The 18930-nt window shown below is 48.4% G+C and overlaps 1 protein-coding gene across 2 annotated transcripts in view; it reads right to left on the bottom strand.

Annotated features, from left to right (window-relative positions):
- Nucleotides 1-303: 303 nt before the first annotated feature.
- Nucleotides 304-18930, bottom strand: part of PTPA (protein phosphatase 2 phosphatase activator) — a 39365-nt gene continuing 20738 nt past the window's right edge. Inside the window, exons 8-10 of one of the 2 annotated variants that reach the window (XM_034793699.1) lie at nucleotides 17371-17471; nucleotides 10001-10108; nucleotides 304-3517 (exon numbers count right to left, since the gene is read on the bottom strand). In XM_034793699.1, coding sequence (XP_034649590.1) covers nucleotides 3443-3517; nucleotides 10001-10108; nucleotides 17371-17471 — 284 coding nt within the window. In that variant the 3' untranslated portion in view covers nucleotides 304-3442. The remainder of the gene's footprint in view (nucleotides 3518-10000; nucleotides 10109-17370; nucleotides 17472-18930) is intronic. The other variant, XM_034793700.1, reaches the window with a different exon arrangement.

Below are 18930 nucleotides of genomic sequence, written 5' to 3'. Positions count from 1 at the left end.
TCATGGGAGTTTCGGAATCCCCATGAGGCAGTTGCCTGCAGGGGAGTGGGCCTCCAGGCCTTGCTGGTTGCGTATGTTTTGTAGTAAATTTACACAAAGATCCAATAATGATGCAAACAGAGAAGGCCCGACTACTGACCTGGATGAGACAAATGTATCCTTAAGCACAAGGGCCATTCATTTTTGGTGTGAGCGATCAATGACCGGGATAGAAAGCACCCAAGAGTCAGCGCTGCAGCCATTAGCTTTGGAAGCAGAGCCACCAAATGGCTAACCCCATTCCAACACAGTCGAACACAATCACCAGGTGCAAAACACACAGATTTTTAATTAAAACCACAATATCGGAGAACATGGGGAGGTGGGATGCTCAGGTATTGCTTTTGCAGACCTGGGGGAAGCCAGGTGGTGCTTCAGGTAGTGTGATGCATGCACGTGGAACCACTCAGGGAAAGGGACAAAACCCAAACAGGCCGTCAGTTGAGATCTGACGGGGATCACAGTAATGACCAAGGAATGGAAGCAGCCTATTGCCAGCTTATTGAGGGCAAGTTAAAGGTGGACCAATAGGATTCACACAAACACTAGCTGCTTAAGATTCCAAATCCTTAACAGAATGAGGGTGCAGACTTAGATGGTCCATAAATAAATAATTCCATCTTAGCTCCTCCTTATGTCCCCCATCCAGAGTTATAGGGTGGCCCCAGTAAAGGTTGGTGGCATCACTAAAACCTAATCCAATGCAAGGAATGTACCCTTTTGGTGCTCTATTTTGCACTTTTGTTGCATCTTTCACCAAAGATCGGAGACAGCTGTGCAGACATTGAGGTCTCGGCTTTCATTTAGCTTGAAAGGGAAGCCTAATTCCCATTAAAATGAAAGGGAATGTGGTGTCCAAATCTCCTAGACAACTTTGACAATCTCAGCCTAAGTCATGCCCAGTCTGCCAGGCAGCTATTATTAGACCTGTTTTACTGCATGGTAGAACTTGCCGAAGGTCATGCAATGAGGCAGTAAGGGCAAGATGAGAACCAGGCCTCCTTGGTCTAGAACACTGTGCTCTGGTCCCTGAACTGCATCCTTTTAACTACAGTACCAGAATACAGAATGCTCAGGGGTTCTGATAGGTTAAAGTCTTCCTAAGTCACTTTTCCAGTGGATTTATTTGTAATTTAACTCTACAGAGATATCCTGTTAATGATTTAGGAGTAAAACAGGGATGGATTTTTCACATTTTATTTAAAATGTAAGTTGATAAAGCCACTACGTAAAAAAACAAAACCAGCAGATTCAATTCATCTGCAATTGTCCCACGCTGCACTACCTCAGGCCCAAGCACTGGGATAGAGAGGACAGCTGCAGCTCGGCCAGGGTTTGCCTTTTTAGCCCAAGAAACAGATACTGCACCTGAATTTAAATGCATTTCTCATCCCTTCTTCCCCCAGCAGCAGGTCACAAGCTTTAGAGAAGGAAGAGGCTCATTCCAGGGGATGCAGCCAAAGAGAAAATTGTGAAAAACCCAATTCCATGAGCAAAATAAACTTTTTCCAATAATTTAATAGCAATCAAGGGGCTCAGATGGAAAAGGTTAGGCAGGCTGGCTGCAGATGACAGCAGCGGGAGAAAAACTGGTATTGCACTCGCTAAGAAAGCCAAACAAAGAAGTGCCCCTGCTAGCCCTGCTACACATAGTTGGTGCTAACCCCTGCCACACTCCAAGCCAATGTTTATTAATACCCCGGGAGTAATCTCCCTCTCGAGCTAGGAACTTAAAAAGAATCTTTGTCAGACCCAAGCGAACATGTAAGATTTACCCTCAAATCCATCCCATCCGTTTTCTGCCATTCCTTTTCTAGCACTGCTAATTACTAAAGGCATGTCTAAGCCCCTCATTTAATCAGAGGTGCTCCTAAGTCTAAGCCACTGGAAGTGAGAGTCTAGAACCTCTGTATGAATTAAGCATGCTGAGTAAGCCTTCTAAACAACCTGCCCATCTTGGGAAACACAGAGCATGTCTGGTGCTTTAACGGGGTTTTGGTAAAAATAATTGTACAGTTTGCCCCGGTAGGGTGGCAGCTGTTGCAGGGAATGAGGGAGGTGAAAGACTTTTTTTTAAGAATGCAAAAGGCTGCCCCAGGACATTGACACACATTTTGTTTCCAGCAGTTAAATAATAGATTTAAAGCCAATATACCTGCCCTATGCGGCATTCCCTACAGTAAGGTCTACAGCGTGTGGGGATGTGCTACTGAATGGGAAAAATCCCTTATTATAGGGCTGTCACTACAACTTATAATCAAGCAAAAGCAGCCATGATAAATTACACTGAGGACATTAAAGCTGCCCCCATTCTAGTGGCTGCTAAACACTGCCCAGGAAAAGGTGGGTGTAGAGAAGGGGGCCGTGCCCAGCCTCAGCTGAGCCCAGAGTACTGATGGAGAGGGCACGTGTACCTGATGTGGGGTTAGCTACCGAGGGGAGGAAGTAACTGGCTCAGGCTCTGATAGAACAGTGTCCTGGTAGAGCCATTCCCACATAAATGCAACCATCTGGTGTCCAAAGCCTTCCCCCAAGCCCATCTCCAGCTCAGCATTCTAGGACCTAGGCTGGCAGGGGCGGGGCTCCCAGCTGGTACCCTGGAGAGGACACGGTGGTGTGAAAGGAAGACTCAAGGAAGTTTGCCAGGGATAGAAGTTGGAGGAGAAAAAGACAAAATTTTCTTACGCAGGCTAGGGGAGAGAGAGCATCCTGGCTTCATGTGACCCACAGGGATTTCCGACCACTTCTCCTACACCTTGCAGAACACCCTTTGCAAGCAAAGGCAGCAGCAGAGACACTGGGGCCTCTTGACACGAGGCACGTTCACACTCCAGGACCTCTTTTTAAGGTTTTCTTCACAGCCATAACAGCGAGAAATGGCTTTTTTTTTTTTTTTAAATGGAATCGAAGGCCTGGTTTACACACCTTGGGTTCCTCAAACAAGACAGCAAAAGATTCCAGTGAAACTGTAACCACCCCACCCCCACTACATCTCTTCCTCCCCTTCCCAACCCCCTACCTCCAGGGGATAAAAAGCAGAGGTCTTCTTGTAAAGCCATACTAAACGTATCCCCTACCCAAACCCCATTCAAGCCACCCTCACGCCCAGCTCAGTATACGGCAGCCCTTCGAGCCACGAACCGTGTAAGACTGAACGCAGTGGAGGCTAGAAGCCCAGCCCTGGTTTTGTCCCTTTCTAGTCAGTGTGGGGAGCACTTGCATGAGCAGCTGCTCTTGGTCACTTCTTTCATGCAAGGTCGCTAAGTGCTTTGTAACTTTCTCTAGTTGTAAATACAAAGGGATGAATGGGCTGCGGGGCTGGAGAGGTGAGGAGGAGGAAGGGAGGAGGAGGAGGAAGAGCGCCGCACTGTCGTCTCCACTGCATCGACTCCTCCCATGGTCTCTAAGATGTGACAGGCTGGATAGGAAGCAGGCTGCCAAACTTAAAGTGCTGGATCACAGGAAACTTCTCCAGGCACTGCGGGAACAGAGAAGGAGAGGTGTAAAACCAGCGTGCTGCAGGCAGGGGATCACCCCCACCAGAAGCAGAGAAAACCAGAGCACATTTCCACTTGAACAAACAACCCAGAGTTAACCCACTTCCAACCTGAGATTGGGGACCCATGTGGGCAACAAACACAGGGCAGCTCAGCTGTGAGATCCAGAGGGGCTGCGAAGGAAGAGCTAGCTTGAGGACTCTCTCCCTCAGCTCATTCCAGAGACACCATGGCCTTGATTCTGAGTGCCCATAATGCCCCTTGTCCTCCGCTGGATTTCGAGAGCTTAGCCCTTCGGCCATTCAGGCCCCGAGTGTCAGTGGAAGCAGAGGAGGGCGATTTACCTCAGTAGCCATGTCTCTATCAATACCTTTAAGTTCACCACCTTGCCACAATAAAGATCCAGGGGCAAAGAACACACGGGGAGTTACAGAAATCTATGTGGGGAAGAGATTTGCCACCTCAGCTCGCTCTGGGATCAGCAGTTCTGGCCTCTTGGATTCAAATGTTTTGCAGAAATGAGTTTCCCACGTTAATTATACATTGTGCAAAACCATATTTCCTTTTTTTTTTTTTTGCTTTTAGATCCGTTGCCTTTCAACTGCACAGGCTGCACCCTTATTTAGAGAGAGACGTATCGACTGACCTTCTCCATCCAATTCATTATTTTATATACCTCTGTTGTGTTCTCTTCTTATCAGTCCCCTAACCACCCAAGTCTTTTCACTTGGTTCTCCCAGAGTGGGCTCTCCATGCCCCTAATCATTTTTAGGCACCTCATCTTTGGGCCCTCTGGATAAGGTTTCAGTCGCACTGGGCACCATCTGGAACAGTATTTTCTAGCATATGACCTTTTCTGTTAACACTGATGTAACTCAGGCCACTTGCTAATGGGACGGCCATGGGAAGGAGATGCTGCTCCTCTGTGACCCAGCTGTACAGTACCAACTCCCCCAGTGAACATGCAGGGACAGGACGTAAAGGAGTGTGCTTGCTCCCTCCTGCTGTTCCTGAAAGAGAAGTAGGAGCAGAGAAGAACTCCCACAAAGCCAACACAAGCATCTGTCAGGGTCCCATGTTTGCAGTTGCACAAGCAGGGACGGTGGCTCCAACGCAGAGCATACAACCAACCCGTGCACCTCGCAAGAGGCATTTCCCAAGGGAACAGGCTGTGGTCAGGCCAAACCCAAGTCAAAGCAGGAGGAGAGAGAGTCCGAGGAATGAAAGAAGAACACCTGGAAGGGAAAAGGGTGTGCAAAGCAAACTAGCTGTGAGGTAGGGCTCTCCAGCCAGGCATCACACCTCAGGCCACACAACTGCTTCCTGCGAGCTTGGGAATGAGACAGATGCACAGNCGGAATAGGTCCTTCGGGAATCCCAGAATGGGCTGGTGACAGCAGACACGTTACGTGAACGCTCCGAACAGTGCTGGCAGAAGCAGCGCTCCTGTGACGATGTGCTGAACCATAAGGATAAGCAAGAGAACCACTCCATACACTCATTGTCCCAGCCATACTTCCCTGGCACATCACAGGCACAGCCATCTCAGGCCTGGTCTACGCTGGAGGATTGGGATGACGAGTCAGGAATGCTGCTCACCATACTGCAGCAGAACCGGAACAATCCCATCATGTGGGAATGTAAATCCAGACTCCTTTTCCAGAGGTTCATCTAGATCTTCTGAAACTTCCTCAGAGAGCCCCAGTTCTCCCTGCCCTTCTGCCTAGGGGGCAAACACTTCTGCTGCAGTCACTTCTTTTAAAGCAGTCTTGATTTTGTATTTAAGAGAGAGGCAGGAGTCAGTACCTGCGAGGGGGCCTGGCACTGTGACAGCACACCCTTCCGTGGGCGAGCGGGCCTTTGTCTCCACTAACAGAACTGAAAGATCCATTGCTGGCATGCCGGAAACCAGCAAGCACTTGCATGGCTCCTGGGGGGAAGGACAACAGCTCACCCTCCCCCAGTGCGGAGCACAGACAGGGTTTACAGCCAGAGGCAGGCAGCTGTCATGGTGCTGTCATCATCGGGGAAGCAGTGGGATTTCTGAGAAGGCCCCCAGGCCTGTGGAATTCCAGCAAGGGCCAGAGGTCAGGCTGCTTCCAGCAGAATTCAACTTCTTCACAATGCACAGAAACCAAAACAAGTTGGAAAGGTTCTGAGACCGGAGGTGGGATGCGGCAGGGCTGAATACCTGCTGGGGAAATAGTAACCCTGGAGGAAGCCCCTGCAAATGCTGAGAGGAGCCTTCAGGGAAGCAGAGCTGGAAAGCTGTGAGAACATGTAGGCAAAGCTGAGCTAGAGGAAGGAGAGAGCAAACTGAAGCTTTAAGACCCTGGTGGGTGGAGCTGAGGTGGCGTCTAGTATCTCCACTGTCCCCAGAGGTTCTACAGGAGATGTGCTGCTGTAGAACTTGGCTGGTTTGGGTTCCTGCTGAACAGATTCCACCACTAAAGCAAAGCATGGGTATTTAGTCCACTACATGCTACTTCTGGCACAGCACCTGGGCCTCAAACATGTGCAGGGTAAACTGAGGAGCTCCACAAGAGGCAGGGACTCCTCCTCCAGCCACCCTGCCGGAAAGTGAGGCCAGCGGTTCAGCAAAGAGACCTCTCCTCCTCCAGCACCAGCAGAAGCAGAATTAGTGTCTCTCCTGCAGCCTTTACAGATGGGATTGGGACTAGACTAGTCCTGATGGAAAGTATTCCCCATTTGACTGCAGCTGAGAGGGAAAGGACAGGAAATTCAGAGTAGGCTCAGGAGAACACACCACAGCTGCTGCATTAGCCATGCTCCATTCTCTGTCCTTTGATGGAAAAGAGGATAAGAAAAGTCCCTCTCACTTCCAGCCAAAAACTTCATCCATTTAAAAAAGGCAGAAGATACTTTGTTTGCAACCCACTGCCCCATCCACAGGCCTTGTACACAGAATCCTTGGATCCAGAGAACATATCCCACTCTCAAGGGAATCATTCTATTTTAGGTTTGCTGCATTCAAGAGTCAGAGAGGTGCAAAGATGAGAAAGACGCAACCAGTTTGCCTTCTAAACGATCCAGATCTTAGATCTTATTCTTGACAGTTGCCCCATATTGTTATGTGGCATCAAATAGTTTTGAGTGGATGGACTTCCATCTTCTCCAGGACAACTGGTAAAGAATGACCCCTTCCCCTTCTTTCTTGCTGGCTCCACTTGCCTGTTAGGATGATGTGGCAGCACTTCAGTGTTTGGATGACATTGGATGCTTCTTACCATCAATCACAGCAGACATATACCTGAGAAGCCGTTAAATAGCTGGAACATTACTGGCTTGGTGCCTCCATACTGAAGATTGAGTTAATGTAATCTAATCAACAGCAAGAAGCCATGGGGGAAGAAAAAGTCAGTGGCCTTGGTCAGATCTTAGCCAGCCTGAGAGAGCAGCGAGAAAGAGTGAGCGTTCACAAGTGAGAAAGAACAAGAATGCAAATCCCCCCCAGCTTTGTCAACAGCAGCTGCCTGCCTGGGGGATGAACGAAGATTCAAGCCAGCAATTAGGAGCTCCCTTTACCTAAGTATTGTCTGCTACCATTGGCAGCATGGAGAGAGAGAGAGAGAGACCGACAGAGAGGTAGGGATGGCAGAAGGAAGGGTTGGCAAATGCAGTGCTGCTGGGGGAGGAAATATAAACTTGCTTCAGGGACCAGTAGCTAAGGGCTAAGATTTTCAAGAGTGATGTTAGGTGCCTAACTTGAGACATCTTGAGGGGGCTTGATTTTCAAAGGGTGGAGGCTCACTGCTATCTCAAGGTGCCTCAAGTTGGACACCCAAACTAAAAAGTTACTCATCACTTTTGGAAGTTCTTGGCTAAAATTTGCTCAGCCATACTAAAAAAAAACTAAAAATAAAAAAACCAAAACACCCACACCATAATGGCTAAAAGCAATGCTCGGCATCATCTGCTATGCTCCTGTCTGATCTCACAAATGGAGCAGGAACTGCTGGAATCAGTAGTTGAATGGGAGACGTCCAAAGTAGCTAGCAGGAAATGGTGCTGGTGAGTCTGTATCCACACCAAGCGAAGGGCCCATTGTGGCATTCGGAGCGCCCTGTGTGGTGCGAGGGCCTTTTGGAGAAGATGAGATCCTAGCCACTTGTGGTTACTGGAGAGCCAACAGCACTTTTTAACAGGAGCGTTAACCCTATTGTCCTCGTCAAAAGGTTCATCCTGTCAAAATAAGTCCTGCAAATTTCAACTGTACTCTGCATTTTTCCACTTCTTTCCTAAACTACTGTATCATGATATCGCACACAGTTTAAAAGCTTCTGCATTTCTCCCCAGAGATGGATGCATCTCTCTAGGCATTTCAAGAGCACCCATTAGCATTGTATCCAGGTGCCTGTGCGTAGTTTGCATTTCAGTCAGTAACTGTAGGAAGGAAGGAAGGAAGGAAGGCGCTACACAGATGTAAGATTTAGTATTAACAATGTTGGTGTCTTGGTCACAGCCCCCAAAGGATGTCAGGGATGAGGATACATTTAGCACAATCCCCTTGAAATGGCCAGACACCATGACCACTTCCCAGTCTCAAAAAGTGCTTCACAGACACAGACAATTCCTTGGCAGTCCTGCGAAAGCAAGAGGTGAAGAGATTTGCTGTAGCCCAGAGGAGGAGTCTGTGTCAGAGGCAGGATTGGACGCAGGCGTTCCAGGCTTACTGAGTCCTGCACTCAGAGCACTAGCCAGGAGTAGTACTGGAACAGCAGTTTGCATATGTTTATGATAGGAAAATAGCCCAAAGGCAAGGGCCGGGTTAGGGGTAAACAGCAGGCAAGTCACTCTCACACCTTGGTAGGTTGGAGAACCCCGGTGTGCTTTAATAGTCCTCTTGGAGCCACATCCTCTGCTAGGGTAACCACAGGCTCGGATGGGTCACCCCAGAGAATTTGGCCTCGGGTTTCTTACAGGGCAGAGGCCCCAGCCCCAGGAGCAGGACTGGCACTTGCTGTGGCTCTGGTGTAGACACAGGAGGCAGCACCAAGCCGCTGAGCTGAAGGAGCCGGAGAAGCAGGGGAGCAGTGGGGGGGGGGGGCATTACCCCACTGCCTGGCGATCCCAGCTCTTCAGAGGAAAGCTGAGCTGCAGCCGGAAGGAGCCAGCATGGTCCCTGGGAGTGACGCCTCACAGATTAGAGAGGTATGTGGGCTGGAACCTAAACACAGGATGTGAAGCTCAGAGGAAGGGAAGGGGGAGGGGAGAAGGGAAGGGAGAGAGTGGAGGAGGATAGGCACAGTTAACCCTTTCATGCACTCGCACTGAGTGGTGCTGCTTAGTCAAGACTCTGCCTTATCTCCTGGTGATAGGGGCATGGCCTGCTTTGGACCTGAGAGCACTGAGGAGGCTATTAACCCCTTCAAAACCTACACGTGGGGAGCGATGGTGCCTCCAGTGCCAGGCAGCTACACTGTACAGAGTGCCACACAGGAAGGGAAGGGCACTAGCTCATGGCATCCCGCGGTCTTCTAACCCTGCACAGGCCCATGACCAGAACCCTGCCGCTGAGCCATGCCAATGTGCTTCCCCAGCAGCAGAACAGTTCCTTCAGCCTACAGCTCCCCTGTCCTTCCCCCGGAGGCGCAATATAGGTGGAAGTGCCTGTCCAGCTTCCTTAAGTGCCGCAAGAGGTGTACATGTAGGTGGGGGGGAAGGAGAGAGATGTTACAGCCACAGCCGCCCAATCCCCCAGGTCAAGGTTTACAGAGCAAGTCTCATGGGCTGACCGCACAGTGGAGCAACAGGGCTGAGGGGAAGGCAGGCTGCGGCTGTGGCCTTGTCTACACACCAAAGCTGCATTGATTTAACTGATTTGGTGTCTGACAATGTGGGCAAGCTGCAATCAAGAGCAGACACTCAGACTGGTTCAGGAGTCTCCACAGGGGGGGTGGGCAACTGATCTAGTTCAGTTTGGGCAATTCCTGTATATGGATTAGCAGTACATTTGCTTCAAGCAACAGCTCTTAATCTGGACACCTAGAATTAGCACGAGAGAAAAAGAGAGAGATGAACAAAGGCGAACATCATCTAAAGACTGAGGTAAGTGTGTTAGCTTTGGGGGAAGCTCAGAGGTAGTCCAGGCCCAGCCTCTCAGAAGAGATGTTATATGTATCAGTGTACAGTATGTATGGGAGGAGCTTGCCACAGGCTCTAGATCCAGACTCTCCCACCAGGGGGCGCTATGGGGAGCGGCATAGGAGGGTGGTGCTGTACGCAAGCCTTAGCCTCTTGGAGCAAAAAGTCAGTGGATGCTTGCTGGCTCTGTAGGAGCTCTGAGGTGCCCTGCACCCAGCTTGAAGGAGGTGCTGTGTAGGAAGTGATGCACTAGCAGAAGAACAGAAGAGCTAATCTGAAAGGTTGCTGTGCCCTGCAAGGCAGGAGTTGCATGCCGGATCAGGTGAGACCACACTCATCTCTCCTTCCCCTTCACTCACCTCTGCCTTGTACATGCGGATGAGACCCTGGTTCACTTTGGACCAGGAAGGTACAGCGCTGATGTTCCACAGCTGGTTGGAGTGTTCAGCGAAAGGGCCAGTCTTCATCTAAAACACAGAGGAAGAGAGCTAAGGGAGCCAAGCCAACAGGGAAGTTTGTGCACCATCCCAGTGACTCACAGTCACGCTCACTTCAACAAACATTCCTGCTGGGCTGTGTGACCCAAGCACCATCCATGTCACCGCGCCCTCCCCTCCTTCCTTCCACATGCCCTCCTGCAGCAGCACTACCACCCAAGGAGAGGGGTATCCCAGCCCCCCACACCCTGAAAGCGTTAAGCATTTTCTGCCCCACATTCTAGTCTAATCACATTTTTTCCTTCTCCTTGTATGAATTCATTAAAGAACAAACAGTCCAGCTCAGCGCTGCTCCCATTCTACCCAGAAACCTCCCCATGCAACACTGCTGCTGGGCTTTCCAAGAAAATGACTCATTCTCCATTCAGATCAACAACCAGCAGCAGCCACCACCACCGCCAACCGTGAATACAGAGGGCAACGCAGGTTGGCAGCAGTTCTTGCGCTTGGATCCAAACCCTGCACCTGCCATGAGCAGAGATGGGCTACAGGGGGTCTAGCAGTTCTTTCAAGTTCCTGCAGTTCACGTTGCTGGTGAAGCTGCAAGGCTCCACCTTACAGTAGACGCAGCAAACGGGCAATGGATTTAATTTTTTTTTTTTTTTTTTAACTATAGTGTTTAATCATTGATGCTAGCTTCTTTCCCGAGATAGATTTTGGGGGGTGGGGTTAGGGGGAGCTACACTCAGAGACAGCTGCCTCTAGATTATCCTATTGTTTGCCACTCTCCACCAACTAAACAGACCCTTAGGGAGAAAAAAATAATGCAGCCAATCTGACTGAGCGAAATTCTCATGACTTCATAAACCACAAGGCCAAAGCTCAGGCTAAAAAGGATCATGGGGAAATAAGAGTCTTTTTGACTATCATGATAGGAGCACCCTGGGTCTTCAATAACTAACACCCCCCCCCTCGACACACATACACATACACACACAGCAAGCAGGGAAAAGCGTTTATGCTTTTGAAGCTGCCTGCTGGAAAAAAGCTGATCAATCCATTTGAGAGAAACTGCTGCCCTTCTGCAGAGGCAAAGTGGCAGCAATTTACAAGGAAGAAGAGGGAACAAAAAAAAAAAAAAAATCACTCAGAGGACAACATTTAGACTCCATTGACCTCAGGGCTGAAGCATTGTGGGTAACGGTTCTGTAGTTCTGTCTGCTCTGAACAGCTGCGATGAGAACACAGATGAATTTCTGCTTCCTCTTTGCAGTTCTTCTGAGCTGGGGAATGACTGATGAGCCACTAAACCGTTCCTGCTCCCCTTCGTTTTGTGTGTGCGCGCACATGTTTTCCTTGCAGATACAAGATGAAACACACACAAAATTAAATGGAGCTGGTGTGTTATTAAGCACAAAGCTTTGGCATCCCATCATGACCAGTGGGTGACTGAGAAGATGGTGCACGTCAGGGGGTTATACTGACGAGGTTTGGCACAGTCCAGCTGACATGCCCCGAGTCTCATGTGCTCGAGATGCACTGCAAGGCAGGTTTTAAAAGCATCTCTCCCTTTATGGAAGATTCTGCTGCATGCATTTCAGCGACAAGCCTCATTCTGTTCTCCAGTCCCTCCTTCGTTCAGATTGGCACAGCCCTGATCAACCCCTTTGGCTTTGCTCCTGGCCAGAAAGAGTTAAGGCAGATGGGAAGCTCTGAAAAAGCCGGTTAGGATGGCCAGACCCACGTTCAAGCCATACAGGATTTGGGCGCTTGGAGCACCTGACACATCTGTGACCGCGGCCTTCCTAACCCGTGTCCGCTCCAGCAGAAGACTTTGCTATTGTTTCAAACTGGGGAGGGAGGGCAGAGAAGGAGAAAAAAAAAAATTAGCTCATTTTAGCCACAAAGGGAGAAGAGAGAGAAAACGAGCGAGCTGGAGAGAGCGAGAGAGACAGCAAGAGCGCTGCAGTCCCGCAGTGACCCCAGGGGAATGTAGTGAGTCAGAGCAGCCATATTGAGCAGGAAATTACTCACAGACGCTGCGTTCCTGCCTCTCTGTTCCCAAGAGAATCAGCCTTTTGTAAATGGTTCCTCTGTCAGTAACTGGAGGGGGAGGGGGGGACGGCTCTGTGCAGTGCCTTCCTGTCAGTTCCTTCCCTTCCAGCTGAAACCTGAGCCCTCCCTTCCCAAACCTCCAAATTTAGAAGCCAGATTGAAACTGAAATTCTTCATTGCCTGCCCTTGGCTCTTAAAGGAACACAGCCCTGTTTTGTTCAGGCTTCAGCCCTCTGCACAGTTCAGCACACACACAATGCTTGGGCTTTTCCCCTATATATACACACACCGCAGTCCTACAGATTATACTGGAGATCTAACAAGGGACCAGCTTTATCTTTGTCTCTTGCAGAGGGCTCTGCATACTGTAGGCACCAGATAACTAACAGCATCGGAAAGACAAGGTGGGTGAGGTAATCTCTTTTATTGGACCAACTTCTGTTGGTGAGAGAGACAAGCTTTGGAGCTACACACAGCTCTTCTTCAGGTCTGCGTGGCTCAAAAGCTTGTGTCTCTCACCAACAGAAATTGGTCCAATAAAAGAGATTATCTCCCCCACACCCCTTGCCTCTAATATCCTGGGACTGACACAACTACAACTACACTGCATACAACACCATTCAAAGCACCCAGAGATATCACAGCTCACCAGTGATTGGGGGGGAGGGGGAGAGATTATGCAACAGCAGATTATTTCTTCTGAAGGGTTTTTTGGTGGGGGTGATGTTCTGATACTTGCTTTTTGCCATTCTCTTTTTAAACACTGCTGTTTGAACATGGAAGTTAAAACCAGAGAACGAGCCAGTCCTACAGGCCTGATTCAGTAGTAGTGATACAACGTTGCTGTGGCACATTTCACCCACTGTTACATACGTGAATAAAGCCTCACATTTTCCCACCCAGCACATCAGTGTTAATTCCATTTTACAGACAGGAAAATGGAGGCACAGATTTGTTCAGTTCATACTCTTTACATTGCAGCGGCACTTAAGAATTCCCTTGTCCTAGGCACTGTAGGAACACACAAAAAGAAACAGACCCTGCGCAGAAGATCCTGCAATCATTTTAAATTACTTGCCCTCGGTCACAGAGCCGGGGGGAGTGCGGGGAGGGAAATCCAGGATTCCTGACTCTCAGTCCCCTGCTCTAACCACTACACAACACTCTAATTCCCTTTACACACAGGGAACTCTTATTGAGGGACCAAAGCCATTTAGGAACCATCTTTCAATGTCATCCTTTAATTAGTTAACTTATGTAACATTTGCTGCAATACTCATATAGGTTACAGGGAGCATTAAAGAAGAGTTTTAGTGGATTCAGATCAGACATTGTGTTACTGTTACTTTAACAGTTTGAGGTTTAATACACACACAAAAACAATGTAGTCTAGTATCTATATTACTGAAACATCACATACAGGCAAAGGAATAAAGAACTCAAAGAAAATACTGTATTTAAAAAAAAAACACCACTGTAGTTGCTATTTTTTGAATGGTTCAAAAGCAAGGAATGATCCGATACCTATAAAATGCACTCAGTCTAGGCTATATGTGTATGAATGTTATTAAGGGAAAGCAGGCTTTCAATCAAGGGGATTAGAAGAAAAAAAAGTAAGTTTTAAAACCTTTTTCCCTGTTATTTTGCCATGATATTTGTTGTTTGTTCAGCTTGTTGATTTAATGGACAGAAAGCTGGTATTAAAAGCTGTTATAGCTCCACCTAGTGGCAGTAGCAACCTCTCTCCATGAAACGAAACAATTACATTTCAAAAGATAAATCTGCTTGAAACAATATTTATGATAAAATATGGTTAAAATATCCCATGTTTTGTAATTCAGCTTGTCCCAAGTCTTTATCTGCTCACCCAACAAGAACCCAGAGCAGCTTTATGTGCCACTAGGTGGCGCTATAGCAGCTAGACATGGTACTTTTAAAAATCCAGATTCCACCAGCTCCAATGAAATTTGTGGGACAAATATTTATTTATTTAACAAGAGCCAGAAAAAACTAATTTTTGCAAGGGAAAAAAATGACTAAAGAAGTTTTAAAAATCCACTTCAACCTATCAAGTGTCATCTGTATTTTGCTTATAGTTTTTTATACCCGTGCACAGAAATGCGTATTTGTAATATACCCTCAATACAGGAACAAGTTACACATCCCAAAATTAAAATAAATCTTATGTTGGACCAACTTCTGCCGGAGAAAGACAAACTTTCAAGGTTACACAGAGCTCTTGAGGACCTAAAGACCACCTCTGTATGAGCTCAAAAGCTTGTCTCTTTCGCCAACAGAAGTTGGTCCAATAAAAGATATTACCTCACTCACCTTGTCTCTCTAATATTCTAGGACCAACACAGCTACAACAACACTGTAAACAATAAATCTTACAGCATCTTGGCTTCAGCTTTCACTGAGCAGGAAGCACAAATAGATCCGCCCCAGACACACAATTTTTTTTTTTCCTTTGGCATTATATAGTCGCATGTTCTCAATGATATTTGGTTTCCATTAGGTTATTTTTAAACTGCAAATCAAGGGTTAAATCCCAAGAGATGCTAAGCACCAGCAGCATCTGCTGGAATCAGTGGGAGTTCCAAGGGCCCAGCACCTCTCAGGATTTGGTTCAAAGGGAGCTATATGCCACTTTTAAGAATTCACTATACTGTTGATTATAGTGGGGTGGGTGTCATATCATGCGAACCTGTCTGTTTGATCACTAATTTAGCAAGAGGAGATAGAGAAAAAGGGGGCACAGAGGCATAGAATAGCAAGAAAAGAGTGGCACTGCATGAATAAAAATTGTGTCAGCCTCTATTTCTAGCAGGTTACCAGAAATGCGATTGCTAACAGGAGTAGGGTGCACAGTCTTTGCTCTCCCCACCGAGACTTCATGGGAGTGAGCACCGTATACATGTCCAGCCTAGACTATTTGCAGTATTGTAGCCATGTTGGTTCCAGGATATTAGAGAAACAAAGTAGGTGAGGTAATATCTTTTATTGGACCAACTTCTGTTGGTGAAACATACAAGCTTTCAAGCTTCATAGAGCTCTCCTGCAGGTCCTTACACCTGGGGGAATTCTGCGCCACTGCACGTGCACAGAATTCATGTCCCCTGCAGATTTCTTTGCTTCCCTGCAGAAAAATGACTCTCTGATAGGGAAGCAAAGGGAAGCTGAATCACCCCATAGCTGCGCAGGTACATTGTTTCGGGCACCCAGAGCAGCTGGCAGAGAGATAAATCAGTGCAGGGCTGGGGACACTCCAGTCAGTGGCTCCTACCCTGAGCCCGGATCAGCGGCTGGGCTGGAGTCAGGAGAGGATGGGACTTCCTCTTCCCCGCAAAGAGTGTCAGACCCACCTCCAGAAACCTCCCCCAGCTGCAGAAGAGCTCAGCATCTTCCCCTGCTTCCTGTCCCCATCACTCCTCAGCTGTGGGGGGAAGGGTTACTTTACAGGGAATTGCTCCTCCATCCGCCCAACCCCCATGCATCTGGACCTCCGATACCCAGACACCCCTGCCAAGCCTCACCCCGTATGGCCTGAACCCCCCAGCCCTCCATACCTCAACCCCACCCTACTGAACCTCAACCCCTATATTTGGAGCCCCCTGCACCCAGAACCCCTGCCTCCAGACCACCCTCCACTGAGCTCCTTGCACTCAAACCCCCACTCTGACAAGCCCCACCCTGAGCCCCCTCATCCAGACCCCATACCATTGACTCCCAACTAGCTGCACTCAGACCTCCACCCCACCAAGCCCCACTCCCCCAGCACCAGTCCCCCCTGATGAGATCACCACACCCAGACCCTTCCACTGAAGCCCAACCACCTTCACCTGGAATCCCCTGCAGAGTCCCATTGCCCCTGCACCTGGAACCCCTGCAACAAGCCTCTGTGCATCCAGATTCCCCCCACACCTAAATCCCCTGCTGAGCTGCCTTCACACAGATTGTCCCACACAGAATCCTCTCACCTGACACCTGGATGCCCCCAACACTGAGCCCCTCCACACTTGGATCCTGCCTAGTTGAACCTGCCTGCCCCACACCTGGTGTGCCTGGTGCAGAAGGGCAGGGCCCTATGGTGTTTCTGGGGCAGGCCCAGGCCTTGTGCTGTGTCAGGGTTGGATACAACCTCACCACTGAGTCCATGTCCTAGGGTGGGAGTGGGGAGGCTGCAGGGTGGTCTCCCACCTTTGTGCAGCCAGTGACCTGTGCTCCCCACTGCCATGCTGGAGCCTCTGCATTTATTTATTGACAAATAAAACTTGCAGAATTTTAAAATCTTGCGCACAGAATTTTTAATTTTTTGGCACAGAATGCACTCAGGAGTAGCAGGTCTAACACTCTGGTTACCTTCCCCAGATCTGAAGAAGAGGTCTGTGAAGCTCAAAAGCTGGTACCTTTCTACCAAGAGAAGTTGGTCCAGTAAAAGCTACTACCTCACCTACCTTCTCTCAGCCTAGTCAGACAAGCCACTCACACCATGTGGCTGCAGACAGGAGGCAGTAAGCACCATTGTTTAGAAACAGTGCCCTCTAGTGAAGATACACTGGATGTTTCCATAGAGGGACTTTGCCAAACCTTTTGCCAGCATTATTTCCCCCATCCCAAGATTCCATGATACACTTTAATGAGGACATGGTTCTGCACGCGTTACCAGCGAGGGACATCTCCCCTCACTAGCTCACAAGAATGGATATTTAATAAGTATCTTTTACCACAGAGAACCAATGGCCAGGCTGAGATTTGGAGCAACCCAGGCTCTGTGGTGGATTAGGGGCACACACAGGTGACCCAGATGCACTAGGGCCCTGCCAAAAGGCTTATTGCTGAGGGAGGGATAGCTTGGAGTACCAGGCACAAGGACCTGACTGAACAAGGAACACCAGCCATTTCTAGCACACGTGTTCTGAAATCACATACCCCTTGTCTTATCCAAAAAGGTGTCCAAGGCGATTTATCTGCTTTATTTACCACCCCTGGCAACCCCCACTAAATCACCCATATCTACCTCCCATGCAGCTTCATCCATTCACTCTCAACATCCCTGCCGAACTCATTCAAGAGGAGAGTCAGGGGCTTGTACAAAGGCTCAGCCACATGTTCCACAAAGACGAACCAAAATACAAAAGGAAGAGAAAGCCACAGCAGCCACCCAATAATCCAATCGCAAGAGAACCCAATGCAGCTGAGAAGTCTCTTGATGGGGTAAGTATCCCCACCCTCACCTCTGTAATGAACAGGATGCACTCCAGGAACATGTAGTCCTTATGGTTTTCATTTACCACCTTCTCGTCAACAAAGTGCCGAGGTTCCAGGTTTGGGTGTTCTGAAAAAAAATTCAGACGTCAAACCACCTGGTCTCTTCCTGCTCCAGCCCCTCATTATAGACACAATCCACTTCAATACCTTCCGGTGAGTTAGAGACAGAAGTTTCATACTAGGTCACCTAACACATGGGTCAGTGAAGGATTGGTTCCTACCAACCATACATTGCATAGGGTTTTATCCAGTGGAGTTTAAATGTCTCCATAGATGGGACTTTCACACATTTCCCTTGGGAGACACTTTCACAGGTTTCCTGATGTGTGACCTGTCTTAATTTCATCCTTTCATTGTGCCACCCTCTGTCATCTGTCTCCCCTCCTTGACGTTTGTACCATTAAAATACTGGTAGGTTCAGGAGCCCATAGCCCTCAGCTAGCAAAGCTACATACACATTCAGTCCTTTTAATCTTTCACCAGCCTGTTAACCAGGTTGGTTGCTCTCCTCCAAGGCTCTTCTCTGTTTGTCTACATCTGTCTGGTAAACGAGCAAACATTGATTTCTAAAGTATTCCCTCAGACCTCTTTTTGGCTTTTGTATATGCCCATGCAGCCAGTTTTCCATCCATTCTGTATGGTTTCCAGCCAAGACAACATAAGTTACGAGATTTCCTGACACACATTACCAAAATCAAGTTATATTACAACTACTCCATTCCTTTCACCCACTGATTTTGAAATTCAAAAATGTAACATTTGGTCCTTATAAACCCATGATTTCATTGGTCACAGCTTTTTATCCCCTAAACACTTACAGATACTCTCTTCTTAAAGTTTGCTCCATTATTTTACTAGAGACTGAAGTGGAATTTACTGGATGTTAATTGTCAGGCTCAGATCATTCTTCCTTGCTAGAGGCCATATTTCTAACCCTAAACTCTAAGAAAGCGATGCACTAGGTTCACTGACTGTCTCTAGACCCAAGTCAATAGGATTAGTTGTGATGTCCTGGGTCTTTAACCCAGGTCTGGGAGTCCCCAGACAGCTGTCACATCCTGGCCTTCACCCAATAGCTACTGAAACCAGGTGGGCTGAGACACTACTAGGGCGATAGCCCCAGCCAAGGCACCACCCACAGGAGCTCTGATTGGAAGATGGCCCAGCTGCACCGACAGGTCCAACTACGCTATTTAAGCCAGGAATAGGAACAGAAAGTTTGTCCACGTAACAAGGTGGTTTTCTGTTGTGCCTGCCTTGGAGCCTCTTGTGTCTACTCCTGCACTCAACCCTGTTCCTATTCTGCTCCCGGCTCCTCCCTTACCTCTGCCTTCACTCCTGTTCCCACAGTGCTTGATCCTGGCCTCTCCTCCTGCCCTTATGCCTCACCGCCAATCCTCAGTGACCAATCCTGGTTCTGAATCCAGCCTCTGACTTCTGACCCTGATTCCAGCTTGACCCTTGGTTCTGGCATTTTGCATCTGACCTCGGCTCTGACCCTCAGCTTTGATTCCTGGTTCCGATTC

This window comes from Trachemys scripta, chromosome 17 (genome assembly GCF_013100865.1).
Source record: "Trachemys scripta elegans isolate TJP31775 chromosome 17, CAS_Tse_1.0, whole genome shotgun sequence".
Lineage (NCBI taxonomy): Eukaryota > Metazoa > Chordata > Testudines > Emydidae > Trachemys > Trachemys scripta.
The sequence above is the reverse complement of the archived record's forward strand: the minus strand, read 5'-3'. Positions and strand labels throughout refer to the sequence as shown.